General features: G+C 42.7%; 1 protein-coding gene across 1 annotated transcript in view; it reads right to left on the bottom strand.

Moving 5' to 3' along the window:
• The window catches only part of LOC105877546 (calreticulin-like), a 30,142-nt gene extending 25,482 nt beyond the window's left edge, over positions 1-4,660 (bottom strand). Inside the window, exon 1 of the mRNA XM_076010219.1 lies at positions 4,561-4,660. Within this exon, the coding sequence (XP_075866334.1) occupies positions 4,561-4,660 (100 nt within the window). The remainder of the gene's footprint in view (positions 1-4,560) is intronic.
• Between the last annotated feature and the right edge of the window lie 9,547 nt (positions 4,661-14,207).

The following is a 14,207-nucleotide window of genomic DNA, read 5'->3' on the forward strand; positions in this document are numbered from 1 at the left end:
GTCTCTGACAACCAGGAAGGGTTTGTTTTAACTAGTCTAACTATTCAGACTTCTGAAAGGGATAATTTCCCAGGGCAATTTATTCATTCATTCAACAAAAAAATTATTGAGCCCTTACTATATGCCTGATCTAGGCACTATTCCAGGTGCTACAACTACAGTAATGAATGCAACAGAGAAGCACAGCGTTCTCAGGAAGCTGGTCTAACAGTGACAGGGAAGAGGGAGAGATAGGAGGAGAGAGAGAGAGAATAAACACATAAACAAGAAACCTAAATAGTGAAAAGTATTCAAGAAAATTAAGCACGCAAAGGCTCACCCAGGAACTTTTTGGGGTGACAGAAATGTTCTATCTATTTTTTTTTTTTTTTTGAGACAGTGTCTCACTTTGTTGCCCAGGCTAGAGTGAGTGCCGTGGCGTCAGCCTAGCTCACAGCAACCTCAATCTCCTGGGCTCAAGCGATCCTGCTGCCTCAGCCTCCTGAGTAGCTGGGACTACAGGCATGCGCCACCATGCCCGGCTGATTTTTTCTATATATTAGTTGGCCAATTAATTTCTTTCTATTTATAATAGAGACGGGGTCTCGCTCTTGCTCAGGCTGGTTTCGAACTCCTGACCTCGAGCAATCCACCCGCCTCAGCCTCCCAGAGTGCTAGGATTACAGGCGTGAGCCACCACGCCCGGCTCTGTTCTATCTATTGATTGTGGTGGTGGTCACACAAGTGTATACATTTTTCAAAATTCAATGAATAATACACTTTGAATGGGTGCATTTTATTATATATATAGTAAATATTTCAAAAATTGATTTAAAAATTAAACCACATAAAGGGACAGAGTCTAACTATATATTGGGGAATAATTTGATATCGCAAATAAGAAAATCCCCTCTAGGAAGAAGACATGTAAGCAGAAACCTGAATGATAAGAAGGAGCAAACCATGTGAAGATCTACAAGAAGAATATTTCAGGCATAAGTCACAGCAAGGGCAAAGGCCCTGAGATAGGACTGTCTGAGAAACAGCAAGAAAGCCAGTGTGGCTGGAATGTAATGCACCTGCAGGAGATAAGAATGGAGAGGTAGGCAGGGGCCAGATCACAGAAGTCTTGTAGGTAATGGTAAGAAGGTTGGCTTTTATTTTAAATCCAATAGAAAGGCAGTGGAGGTTTTTAAGTGCCAGAATGATACTATCTGATTTACCTTTTAATTCTGAAATTTATGTGAGAAGGGACTAAGGGGAAGCAGAAACACAAGCAAGGAGGCCATTCAAGTTACTGCAATAGTCCACATGAGATAGGATAGTGGCTTGGACTAGGGTAGTGATTTAGGTGGTAAAAAATATCATGTTTAGAATATATTTTGAAGTTATAGTCAACTGGACTTGCTGATGGATTAGATATGGGAGAAGATAACAGAAGAATCATATGACTCTTAGATTTTTTTACCTAAACAAGCAGGTGAATATTTAGGCCACTTACTAAGATGGAGAACTGCAGGAGAAAAGAGAACAAGTCTGGAGGAGAACACAAAAGTTTTGTTTTAAACATGTTTAGTCTAAGATATTCATGAAATATTGGCATCTTGCTTACATATAAGCCTCTTAGGAGCTCACAGGGAAAAAGTCAGTGCCTAAATCTTCCCAGTTCTGAGTACATTGTTAATATGTTGAATTTTGGGGTCTTCTAAACTGCAGATATGCCTCAGAACACTGGGACTCCACCAGCCAACCCTCCTTAATCAGTAAGCAGAATTCGTCCTTCAGCATGTCTCTCTGGCCTCTCTTCTTTCAGCATGATAATGACATTTTGGGTTGATTCCTTCCAAGCAGGTACCTGACCTCAATAATTACACGTTGCTAAGTCCTACTGCAAGAAGATTTCTTGGAATAACTATTCTCTTCTTGGATGTTATTTTACTGGGTACCTCTCTAGGCCAGGCACTGTCTTTGATGCTGGAAACACAGAGGAGAATCTGTTACATAGACAATCACAGTGTGAGTGGGGCTGACACACAAGAAGTAGAGAGGCTAAGGGAATCTGGGGAAACCTAGGAAAGGCTTCCTGGAGGAGATGATGTCTTATAGAGCAAACATTTCTGCACATAGATGGTACTAGATTTTCTTCATGATTTTGGCCTCATCAGCTGTCTTGGGGCTTGAAGCCCCTCTTTTCCCTGATTCCAGGGAGCATTTTAGAAATATTTATTGGTAATACCCCTGGGCATTTCACCTGCCACCTTGAACAAGTGGAGTCAGTCCTTGGGGGAAATGACTGCAGGTCTATGCATGATCTCTCTGCCTTCTGACGGGAGGAATGATGGTGTAAGTAAAAGCCAGCCCAGGCAGGGATGCAGGCCCAGGAGCTAGCAGAAGACATAGCCCCACAGAGCAAAGGATGACCGAAGTCAGTCAGGAAATGGGGGACCACCAACCTATCCTTGGAAGAGGCTTATGCTTTGTGAAAAGGTTCCCCCACAGCCAGTCAGTGAAGCTGAGGGGCTTCCTGCAGCCCACTCTTCAGCCAACTCCTAGACAATTTTCCTGTCTGTCCCCTCCCCTGTATCCTCATCACCCCTGCTGCACCTGCCCTGGTACAGCCTTTCTACTTTCACCAAGAAGATTACAATAGCCTGCGGGGTGGATTTTCTGTCTCCATCTCAACTTCGGTCAGCTTCACAATCCATCTCTGCTTGTTTGCTGAAGTACTCTTTCTTTCTTTCTTAATTTTTATTTTATTTTATTATTTTTTGCCCTTGCTCCTAGAGTGTGTGAGAAGAAGCGCTCTTTCCAATACCCAGGTCAGATTGTGTTTCTCCCTGCTTACCACATTCACTTGCTCCCCACTGCTTCCAGCAAAAGGCCAGGCTCTTAGCCCCCTCAGTATAGCCCCCACTTGCTCTCCAGCCTCACCCCCCTCCCTTCACACTTTCCAACTCCAGGAAGATGCCACTGCTGGCTGTACCATTGCACGTGCTGTTCTTCTTGACTGGAATACCCTTCTCCCCATCCCTGACCATCTGATAAACTCTTAGTTATCCTTCAAAACAATGCTTAGGTTTCGCCTTCTTCCTTAAGCCTTCTTGTCCAGCCCCTGTGCCTGGGCTTATTCACTTCTATCTCTGCTCCACCTCTACATCTCGCTCCCCTCAGCACAGTGTTATCACAGATCAGAAAATTAAGTCTCGGAAAAGGGAAAGGGATTATTCAGACTTTTAAGGTGGAATATAGACTCAAATCCAAAAAATCCTGATTCCTAGGCAAGTGCCCTCTCCACTGTACCCTCAAAAAATGAATCATATTTTACACACATGCACACACACAGCACAGAAAGGAAGAGTATTTTGTGTGGGCTGAAACAGTACCATTGAACATCTGTCAATGGTACTGTAAGCCCAGCCATAATTCCCTGATGTTACTGAGGCATTCCAGGGAGGAGGTTGGACAAGGTGACCTCCAAGATCCCTGAGCTGTGGTTCTTTTTTTTTTGAGACAGAGTCTCACTCTGTTACCTGTGATAGAGTGCAGTGGCATCATAATAGGTCACTGCAAGGCCGGGCGCGGTGGCTCACGCCTGTAATCCTAGCACTTGGGAGGCCGAGGCAGGCAGATTGCTCAAGGTCAGGAGTTTGAAACCAGCCTGAGCAAGACAAGACCCCGTCTCTACTATAAATAGAAAGAAAATTAATTGGCCAACTAATATATATAGAAAAAATTAGCCGGACATGGTGGCACATGCCTGTAGTCCCAGCTACTCGGGAGGCTGAGGCAGAAGGATCGCTTGAGCTCAGGAGTTTGAGGTTGCCGTGAGCTTGGCTGACGCCATGGCACTCACTCTAGCCTGGGCAACAAAGCAAGACTCTGTCTCAAAAAAAAAAATAGGTCACTGCAACCTCAAACTTCTGGGCTCAAATGATCCTCCTGCCACAAGTAGCTGAGACTACAGGCGTGTGACACCATGCCCAGCTAAGTTTTTCTATTTTTAGTAGAGTTGTGGTCTCACTCTTGCTCAGGCTGGTCTCTGGTCTTGAACTCCTGAGCTCAAGCAATCCTCACACTTTGGCCTCCCAGAGTGTTACAATTACAAGCATGAGCCACAGCGCTGAGCCAGAGCTGTGATATTTTATGAAACAGAAAGTTTCACTATCACCATTAATGCTCCCATTTTTCCTCCAGGGTTCCCTTGTTTGTAGTTTTAGGATGAAGGGAAAGGAATAGACATTTAGTGCGTGCCTGCCTACTACATACTAGGGGCAATGCTTTACACACCTTATCGCATTTAACTCTCTAAGCAACTTTGCAAGATCCATATTGTCCTCATTTAATAGAGAAGGAAATTGAAACGCACACTCGGTAAGCCACTGGCCCAGTGTCACCCAGCTAGGAAGTACCGAGAGCAGGGATTTGACCTGTAGTCCTTCTGGCTCTAAATGCTTCAAACCAGGAGAGACAACCTGACAGCTGGGGCAGGTGATTGAAGACGAGCAGGTGGGATCTGGTCTGTTGCCTGCCACCACCACCCCGCGCGCCCCCCCCCCCCCCCCCCGCGCCCGCACTGCTTACCCCCATCTTCGAACTCCTCACTCAAGTAGACCCTGCGCTGCACCCGCTCCCCGGGTGTGCAGGTCGCCAGCAGCAGCGGCAGCAGCCACAGCCCCTGCATCCCCCGGAGCCCCTCGTCCCAGCGCCTTGCCTCAGCACGCTGCTACCCTGGCCAGGTTCTCCTTGCAGCTGCTGCCACCTCTACCTTGACCCTGGGGCGGGGGCTGACATCACCTGCACCCTGCGCTTGGCTGCCTCCCATTTGCAGCCTGGGGGTTAGTCAGAAGTAACCAAGTCCACAGCCAATGGTTGGGGCCCACGCGCTGAGAGTGCTGGAAGACAGAGGAGCTAATGGGGACCAACTAAGTGTTGAGGGAGCTACAGGGCAGGGTCCCTAGGGAGTGGCAGGGCCAGCTGAGGCTAGCCTCTTGGGGTCCTGTCAGCCTGCAAAACTTTGGTGTAGCTGGTTTAAAGTGCTCCCACATGATTCCTTCCATCATCCCTCTGTCCTTCCACCCCTCCTTCCCTCTATCCCTCTATCCTTCCTTCTGTACGTCCATCCATCCATGCACCAAGCCTATGAAGAAACAATAATAGTGTGATCTCTTTCTATTTTAACAGAAACACCCTAAGCCAGCATGGCCTCTCAGGGAAGGCTTCCTAAAGGAGGTGACACTGAGGCAGGAAGAAATAGGGAGGAGGGAGGAAGAGGAACAAAGAGAATACTATGTGCAAAGGCTAGAGGAGGGAAAGATTTGTAGGTTAATATCATTTCTACAACAACTCAATGCTATGCAGTCAATGCTGTTTTCCCTATTGTGAGGAAGATGAGGCTGAAAGAGGGAAAAAAGCACGAGCATTTGTTGACCATTGTACTGTGTGCTAAGCACTGTACTGGGTACTTAATGTGCATTATATAATTTAGTCTTCACACAATTGTGTGAGGAGGATGTTATTATGCTCGCTTTGCAGAGGCTCTGAGAGGCAAGTGACTTGCCAAGGTCACACAGAGAAGGAATAGGGGCTAGAACTCAGGCCTTCTCCTTCCAGTACCTTCCCTACACTTTCATTTCCCTTCATTCATCTATGCTATAGCTATTTATTAAGGTCCTACCAGGTGCCAGGCACTGGGCTAGATACTGATTATATGGTGGAGAACAAGAATGACAAGTGTCCTGCTCTCAATGGAGCTCATTTTCTAGTAGGGGAGACAGAAAATCACAAAGGAAGTGACAAATATCAAATAGTTGTGCATTGTGAAAAAGTAAAACAAGGTGCTGGCTTAGAGATTCATGAAAGATGGGGAAGGCTGATAGGCTGGGAGAGGGAAGGGCGTCAGGGAAGTCTTCCTTGAGGTGATACTTTGGCTGAGATCTGAATGAGAAGCCATGTATTGATCTGGGGCAAGTGGTCCAGGCAGAGGCAACATCAAATGCAAAGGCTCTGAGAAGGGGAATGAGTTTGTCTCTTATGAGCCTTGGGAAGACGGCCAACGTGTTTTGAGCAAAGAGGACAATGTCAGGAGGTAAGGCTGGAGAAGGTGTTGAGTCAAGACCTCAAACGGGCCTGTAGGCCATGGAAAGGATTTATAATTAGTGCAATGGGAAGCCCTTGAAGGAAGTGACATCATCCGATTTATATTTTAAAAAGATCACTTTGGATGTTATGTGCCAAGCTGGGGATGTCAATGTATAATCAATCAGGGATGTCAAGTAGACAGTTAAAATATATCTGTCTGGAGCTCACAGAAGAGGACCTGGTTACAAATGCAAATTTGGAGGCATATAAGTGGTATTTTAGGCTGCATAGTGAGATGAGATCTTTTAGAGGGAGAAGCAGTTGACCAAGAACCATGCCAAGTACCCAGCATTGCAGAACTCCAGCCCTGAGAGGGAGTCAGAGAAGGTAAAAGCAGCAAAGGAAATCATACTGGCTCTAAAAGAAAGGATCTCCTTGAGAACTCTAGGTTTGTTTTTTGTTTTTTTGTTTTTTTTTGAGACAGAGTCTCACTTTGTTGCCCAGGCTAGAGTGAGTGCCGTGGCATTAGCCTAGCTCACAGCAACCTCAGCCTCCCCAGTAGCTGGGACTACAGGCATGTGCCACCATGCCTGGCTAATTTTTTGTATAAATACTTTTAGTTGGTCAATTAATTTCTTTCTATTTTTAGTAGAGATAGGGTCTCACTCAGGCTGGTTTCAAACTCCTGACCTCGAGCAATCCGCCTTCCTGGGCCTCCCAGAGTGCTAGGATTACAGGCGTGAGCCACCACGCCCAGCCAAGAATTCTAGGTTTTTTAACCCATTGGCAGGGTGGTCTTCTCTTAAACAGAGTGCCGAAATTGCAATTCAACTAATATTTACTAATTGCCCACTATGCGCAAGGGGCTATGCCAAGTGCTGGGGAGACAAAAATAGATAGGACCCAATCCTCTAGGAATTCTCAGGCCAGCTGGGGAGATGGACCTTTAGGCAACTAACTTAGGACCAAGGAAGCCTGTGTTTGGTGCCTTAATAAAGGCAAGAACAACAAGAGCACAAGCACAGAGAGATGTACCAAATGGTGTGCAACAGCTTTACTTGTGTCATTTCATACAGTCCTTACAATAGCAATAACTATTGTTATCCCCATTTTATAGAAGAAGGAACTGAGTCTTAGAGATAGTTAACTTGCCCAAGGATATGCAACTGACAGGTAGTGAAGCCTGGATACACAGCCAGTTCTGCCTGACTTCAGGGCCCAAGTGCTTAATCACTCTTAAATTTTGTTTCAGTCTGATAAGGCTGGAACATAAGGTTCCTGGGAAGACGGAGAAGCCAGCAAGCAAGGTGGAAGGAGATAAAGTGAAAAGGGAGAGAGGGGCCAAACTGGCCCAGATCTTCAAAGCCAGCTGGAAGAGTTTGGGTTTGGTTCCTCTAGGCCAGGTTTTTTCAGTCTCAGCACTACTGACATTTTGGGCCGGAGAATTCTTTCGTGTTGAGGAGGGCTGTCCTCTGTAGGATGTTTAACAGCATCCCTGGCTTTTACTCACTGGATGCTAATAGCACTCTCCCCTGACAGTTGTGACAACTAAAAATGTCTCCAGATGTTGCCAAATGTTTCCTAGGGCATGTTTGTGTGGGCAAAATTGATTCTCAATTGAGAACTGCTGCTCTAGGCACTAGTGGGGTTCAGGGTTTTGAAAGGGGTAAGACACTATGAGTAGCAGGAATGCTCCCTTAACACTAATAACCTCTTACAATAACCATTGTTAGGCTCATAATGTATTAGCCTTTGTGAGAAACTGTGTTATGTTTCAATTCCGATAAGTTGGAATCACTGGTACTACTTTGGTAACATTTCCATGACGTCTGTTCATTTTTTGTGAAACAACAGATTAAGTTGAGCATGTGTTCCTCAAGGGCAGTGACCACTGTGGCTTCTTTGTGTTTTTTTGTTTGGTTGGTTGGTTTTTTGAGACAAAGTCTCATTCTGTTACCCTGGCTAGAATGCAGTGGTGTTAACATAGCTCACTACAACCTCAAACTCCTGGGCTCAAGTGATCCTCTTGCCTCAGCCTCCCAAGTAGCTGGGTCTACAGGTGTGCACCACTGTGCCTAGCTAATTTTTAAATTTTTTGTAGAGATAGGGTTTCACACTTGCTCTGGCTGGTCTCAAACTCCTGACCTCAAATGATCCTCCTGCCTTAGCCTCCCAGAGTGCTAGGATTACAGGCATGAGCACTGCACCAGGCTGGCTTTTTGTTTTTATATTCACAGTTCCTAGTCCAGTCAATGTTAAATGAATGAATGAATTTATAATTTCATTATATACATAAAATTTATACTTATTTTATAATTTATATATTTATATAAAATTATACATAAAATTATATATAAATATATACTTAAATATAATATAAACAAATATAAAATTATATGTATAATTTTATTATTATTATAATTAATATAATTTTATAATCAATATAATTTTATTATTATAAATAATTTTATATTTATTTTTAGGATATCATGCTTAGATCAGAGATTTGTCAGAGGTCTGATATATATTATAATAAAAGACAGGTATCTTTATTTCTAAGCAAAAATGTCTACTTTAATCTTTTAATCCAAAAATTCTACAAACTGATTAAATGCATAGACTTTATTTTCAGGTTTGTTTTCCTGCTGGGAATAATCCATGTGATATTTGCAGCATCCACAGGGTTTTCTTCAATCTGAAAGAATATACTATTGTTCATTTGTCTTAGTCCATTTGCACTGCTATAATAAAATACCTAAGACTGGGTAATTTATAAAGAAGAGAAATTTATTTCTCACAGTTCTAGAATCTGGGAAATCCAAGATCAAGGCACCAACAGATCTGGTGTCTGGTGAGAGCTGCTCTCTGCTTCCAAGATGGTGCCTTCTTGTTGCGTTCTTACTGGCAGAAGGAGGCAAAAAGGGATGGGTGTTATCTCCTCACATGGCAGAAGGTGTGGAAGGGCCAGGCAGCTCTTCTGAAGCCTGTTTTATAAGGGCATTAATCCCATCCATGAGCATGGAGCTCTTATTAAGAAGAAGGTCTCACTTCTTCTTAATACTATTACCTTGGGATTTAAGTTCCAGCATATAAATTTTGGAGGGACCTACATACATACCATAGCATAGCATCACTATATAAGGTACTTTGCATTGATTCAATGCAGTTTAATTCTGTATTAATTGAGCTAACCCTATGAACCAGGCACTAGGAGAGAAGTAAAAGCAGTTTTCATCTTCTAGATGTGTTTAATTGAAAGGGATGTCAGGCTTACAAGGCGTGCCTGACCTTGTTCTGTCCTCTACCAACTATGTGGTCTTGGACTAATCAGGACCATATTATGACATGGGTCCTAGGCATTTTTGCCCTCATGGGCCCCTTCCTCCATTAAAAAAAAAGTATTAAAAGATATATTTGTGACTGCATTGACATGGACAACAAATACAATGCAGCCTGGATTCGCTGTTATATATTCATTGTTATTATGTTCATTTTTTATTCTGGCTTTAAAAGAAATTAAAGTTAAAACACTTTCTTAGGCTCCTGTAAGTATTGTGGGCCCTAAGTGCTGTGCCCACTGTGCCTAATGGATAAGTTGGCTTTGGGACCAGTTACTGACCTCATCTAGTTCTCATTTCCCTCCCTTTAAAATATCAGATTTGAAAAGTTGTTATGAAGATTTCTTGAGGTACATAGGAGCTGCATAAGGCCAGAAACCACGTCTGATTTGTTCTCCACTATGTACCTAGAGCACCTGGCACAGTGTAAGCACTCAATAAGATGAATGTGAAATTACACACAGTGTCAGGATACAGTAAACACTTGATAAATGTCATATTTATTTCACTAGACCTTCTAGGGAACAATTAATGGATATCAGAAAGTTGGAGTGTATGATATAGACCTCGACTATGATAGGAATTCAGATCAGAAAGGATTTGTTAAATGAATATATCCTAGTTAATTGCAGCCATGCACAATCTACCATTGGCTATATAGATATGAAAGTGGAGTATTCAAAAGCATTAATTTTGCACTCCAGTATGGTGTATTTATATATGCAGAGAGCTGTACCAGTATTGCCATGTATCTCCAAATCCTCTGCAGATTTAATTACAAAGCTACAAAGTGAGTGCATAAATTATGCACTAAGGCCCATGTTTTGGAAATCACTGCTGTAGTCCTGGGAATTAGATAGGAGGTTAGATCTTTGTAATTGATATGCTTCCACTTAAGGGAACCCTGTGGATCAGTGAGAACTTCTTTCTGTCTAAAGATAGTGTGTCTGGTTCTACAGGGCTAGCTGGACATTTAAACTCCAAACACTAGCTATTGGGAGGAAAAGAACTTTTCAAACAATTATCCAATCCTGCCCAGGTCTCCGTTTCAGCTTTAACTCCTACCATGAGTTTACGTGTTCCCCTTGTCTCACCACATCCAGAAGAACATGCTGTTTCCCAGATGCACAATACTTAGTCTCAAGCCTTTGTGTCTTTGCCTATGCTATTTTCTTTGCCTGGAATATTCTTCTCTTCATTATGGGAACCCTAGAGAGAATGCTATTCCTAGTAGCTACTCTACAAGTGTTAGTTTCTCCTCCCTGAGTAAGAAGGCAAAGGTTTCATGTCAGTAAGCTCAGCTCAAACATGATATCCTTTATATATTTATTTATTTATTGGAGACAGGGTCTCACTCTGTTGCCCAGGCTATAGTGAAGTGGCACCATCATAGCTCACTGTAATCTTGAACTTCTAGTCTTAAACAATCCTCCTGCCTCAGCCTCCTGAGTAGCTGGGACTGCAGGCATGCGCCACCACACTCAGCTAATTTTTTCTATTTTTTGTAGAGATGGGGTTTTGCTCTTGCTCAGGCTGGTCTTGAACACCTGACCTCAAGCAATCCTCCTGCCTAGGCCTCCAGAGTGCTAGGATTACAGGTGTGAGCCACCTCACTCAGCCTCAAACCATGTTCAAATATATGATTTCACTTAATTATAAATAAGCATAAAATAAAGTCCCTGCTTTTGGTAGCTAGCCATATAAATAAGAAAACAAGACTTGCGTGGCAACACATTGTGTTTCCCAACAGACTCTGACATCCTTGAGGACAGGAGCCACATGTGACTGATCTCTGTATCCTCAGGACCTAGTTCAGGGCTTGACATAGATTGCTGCTCAGTGAAGGCTACTTTCTTGAAAAAAAGAGTGAGTGAGTACACTGCATATTAATGGCTGTGGTGATTTGTCTTTAAGTTGTGAGTACCTAGATGGATACAGAATGAGAAAGAAGACACGAGAATTCTGCAGGACTCCTGAGTGGGACTGAAGGCTAATGCCATCTGACAGGATATCAACTGTCTCAACTATAATGCTTGTTTATTTCAGCTCCTTAAGGAGGCAGGCATATGATTATAAATGGCAAATGCCTGGCAAATTCAAAGCTGGCATAATTACTTGATGGTATTTTTTATCATACTCTTTTTTTATTACTTTACAAAATGGCATTTTTTTATTTTACAAATACAATGTCTGTTACTTGTAGAAAATTTGGAAAGCATGAAAGAATTATAAAGGAAAAAAGTAAAATTAATCTCACAAATTGACTACAGATGTTTTTCTGTAGTATATTCTTATAGTCTTCTGGGTAGATATTTATATTTTTAATAAATTGGAATCATACTATATATATAATTTTTAACCATTTTATACCTAATGATATCTATTCAAATTTGTGTACTTTTTAAATTATAATTCATATTAAATGTAATTTTTAATGGCCATACATCAGCCCATCATATGTATCTATTATAATTTATTTAACTTTTCTCTATTGTTGGACTTTTAGGTTATTTCCAGGGTTTCACTATTATGGCAACATCCTTGCATATAAATCTCAGATTACTTCCTTAGTGATAAATTCCTAGAAGTTCTTTTTGAGACAGGGTCTTGCTTTGTTTCCCAGGCTAGAGTGCAGTGATGTCATTGTAGCTTACTGCAACCTCAAACTCCTGGGCTCAAGCAATTCCCCTTCCTCAGCCTCAGCCCCCTGAGTAGCTGACACTACAGGTGCACACCACCATGCCCAGCTACTTTTTCTATTTTTAATAGAGACAGGTCTCGCTCTTGATCAGGCTGGTCTTGAACTCCTGACCTCAAGTGATCCTCCCACCTCGGTCTCCCAGAGTGCTGGAATTATAGATGTGAGCCACTGGGCCTGGCCCCTAGAGGTTCTTGATGCCATTTCCCTGCTGCACCTGGGGATATGCTGGTCATGTGAGGGGAGACCATCAACTGGGGAATATCATTGCTGGTGTTGAGAAGTGAAACCTTAGATAATGGATGTTCACAAATAATTCATAAAACTCAAATAACTTACAAAACTCAACCTAGTTTCTTTAGTCTTCGGCTTATGCCTCCAAGAAAATTTGAAAACCACAAGGGATTCTCCTTTTGTCACTGTTGTCATTTGGCAACTTCCTTTATTGGGGTTGTGGCTCCTCCTGTCCCACAGCTCCCCTCTCAACCCCAACCCCTGCCATCATCCAGGTAATTTCAACTTCTATGTAAATGAAGTATTGAGCATGGTGACCTCACAATCCTTTGACTTCCTGACCTCTTGTAATTTATATCCCCTCCTTCAGCTTTCTACTCCTAAGGCTAAGCTCACCTTCTATCACCTGTAATTGTTTCACCTCTGAAATCTGAAACTTTTTCCTCTCCCTAATTACAACCTGCCATTCTTCCAGCTCCTTTACTCTCATTAAATCTCTTTAATCTCACAGGAGATCCAATCCAGTATCTTGACTCCTTTCTCCTAATCTATTCTTTCTGCCATAATCAGCCTAGATCTATGAGCTCTCTATCAGCTCAATCAATACTCTCAATTTCCCAGTCTTCTCGCCACACTTACCCTAGAAATCCCCCTAACCTTGGGTAATTTCGACTGTGTGCCTCTTCTGTTCCTACAGTCAGGTTGCTGAGAATTGCTGAGAGGAAAAATATCCCATAACGAGATAAGCCAGTACTACCAATAGTTTTATCTTTAAACTCAGCGTGGCTCTTATTGCTACTCATAAATCCTTTTGCATTTCACAGGAGCCCTCCCTCTTGCCTTTCACTCTTCATCATCTTCTTAAAGTTCACTATCTGAATCTATGCCTCCCATAGGCAAATCTATAGACCCTTCCTCCTCTGCCCTTTCCTGCTGCCTATCTGTTGATGACCTAATTCACACAGAAATAGAGTTCTCTGAGGAGGAGGCCTCTTAATTTCTTGCATTTGACCTTCAAGTGTTTTCCCTCGGCCTCGGCTTCCCCAAACTCCTCTCATTTCTTCTCCATTCTAATTGTTCATTTTTAATCTTTTTTCCTGGCATCTCTTCTTTTCCCCCTTCTTTAAATGTTGTCCTCTAGGGTTCCATCCTGAACTACATACTATCCACATTCCCTGGAAGATCTCAATGCTTCCTGTGCCTTCAGCTACCATCTGTGTAATAATACTCTCAAATTTATAATTCTAGCTTTGGTTTGTTTCCTGAGCTTCAAATTAGCGTATCCACTTACCTGCTAAACATCAGTTTCAATCTGGATGTGCCAGGCCCGTTGCGGTGGCTCACACGACTCTGGGAAGCTGAGTCAGGAGGATCTGAGGGCAGCCTGAGCAAGAGTGAGACCCCATCTCTACAAAAAAATAGAAAAAATCAGCTGGATGTGATGGCACTTGCCTGTAGTCCCAGCTACTCTGGAGGCTGAGGCAGGAGGATCATCTGAGCCCAGGAGTTGGAGGTTGTAGTGAGCTATGATGATGCCACTGTACTCTACCCAGGGTGACAGAACGAGACTCTGTCTCCACGAAAGAAAGAAAGAAAGAAAGAAAGAAAGAAAGAAAGAAAGAAAGAAAGAAAGAAAGAAAGAAAGAAAGAAAGAAAGAAAGAAAGAGAGAGAGAGAAAGAAAGAAACTGAACACCTGTCCTTAATCTGGATGGTCCACATGCTTCAAATTTAACATTACATTTATCAGTTGAGGACTGAACTCTGATCTTTTTCTTTGCTCCCAAAAATTCCTTTCTAAGAGGGCCTGGTGAGTCACACCTACAAATGATAAAATCTCAGTAAACAGGTTTTTATGATGTGGTTTACTTCCCAACCTGAT

This window comes from Microcebus murinus, chromosome 2 (assembly GCF_040939455.1).
Source record: "Microcebus murinus isolate Inina chromosome 2, M.murinus_Inina_mat1.0, whole genome shotgun sequence".
NCBI classification, from domain to species: Eukaryota; Metazoa; Chordata; class Mammalia; order Primates; family Cheirogaleidae; genus Microcebus; species Microcebus murinus.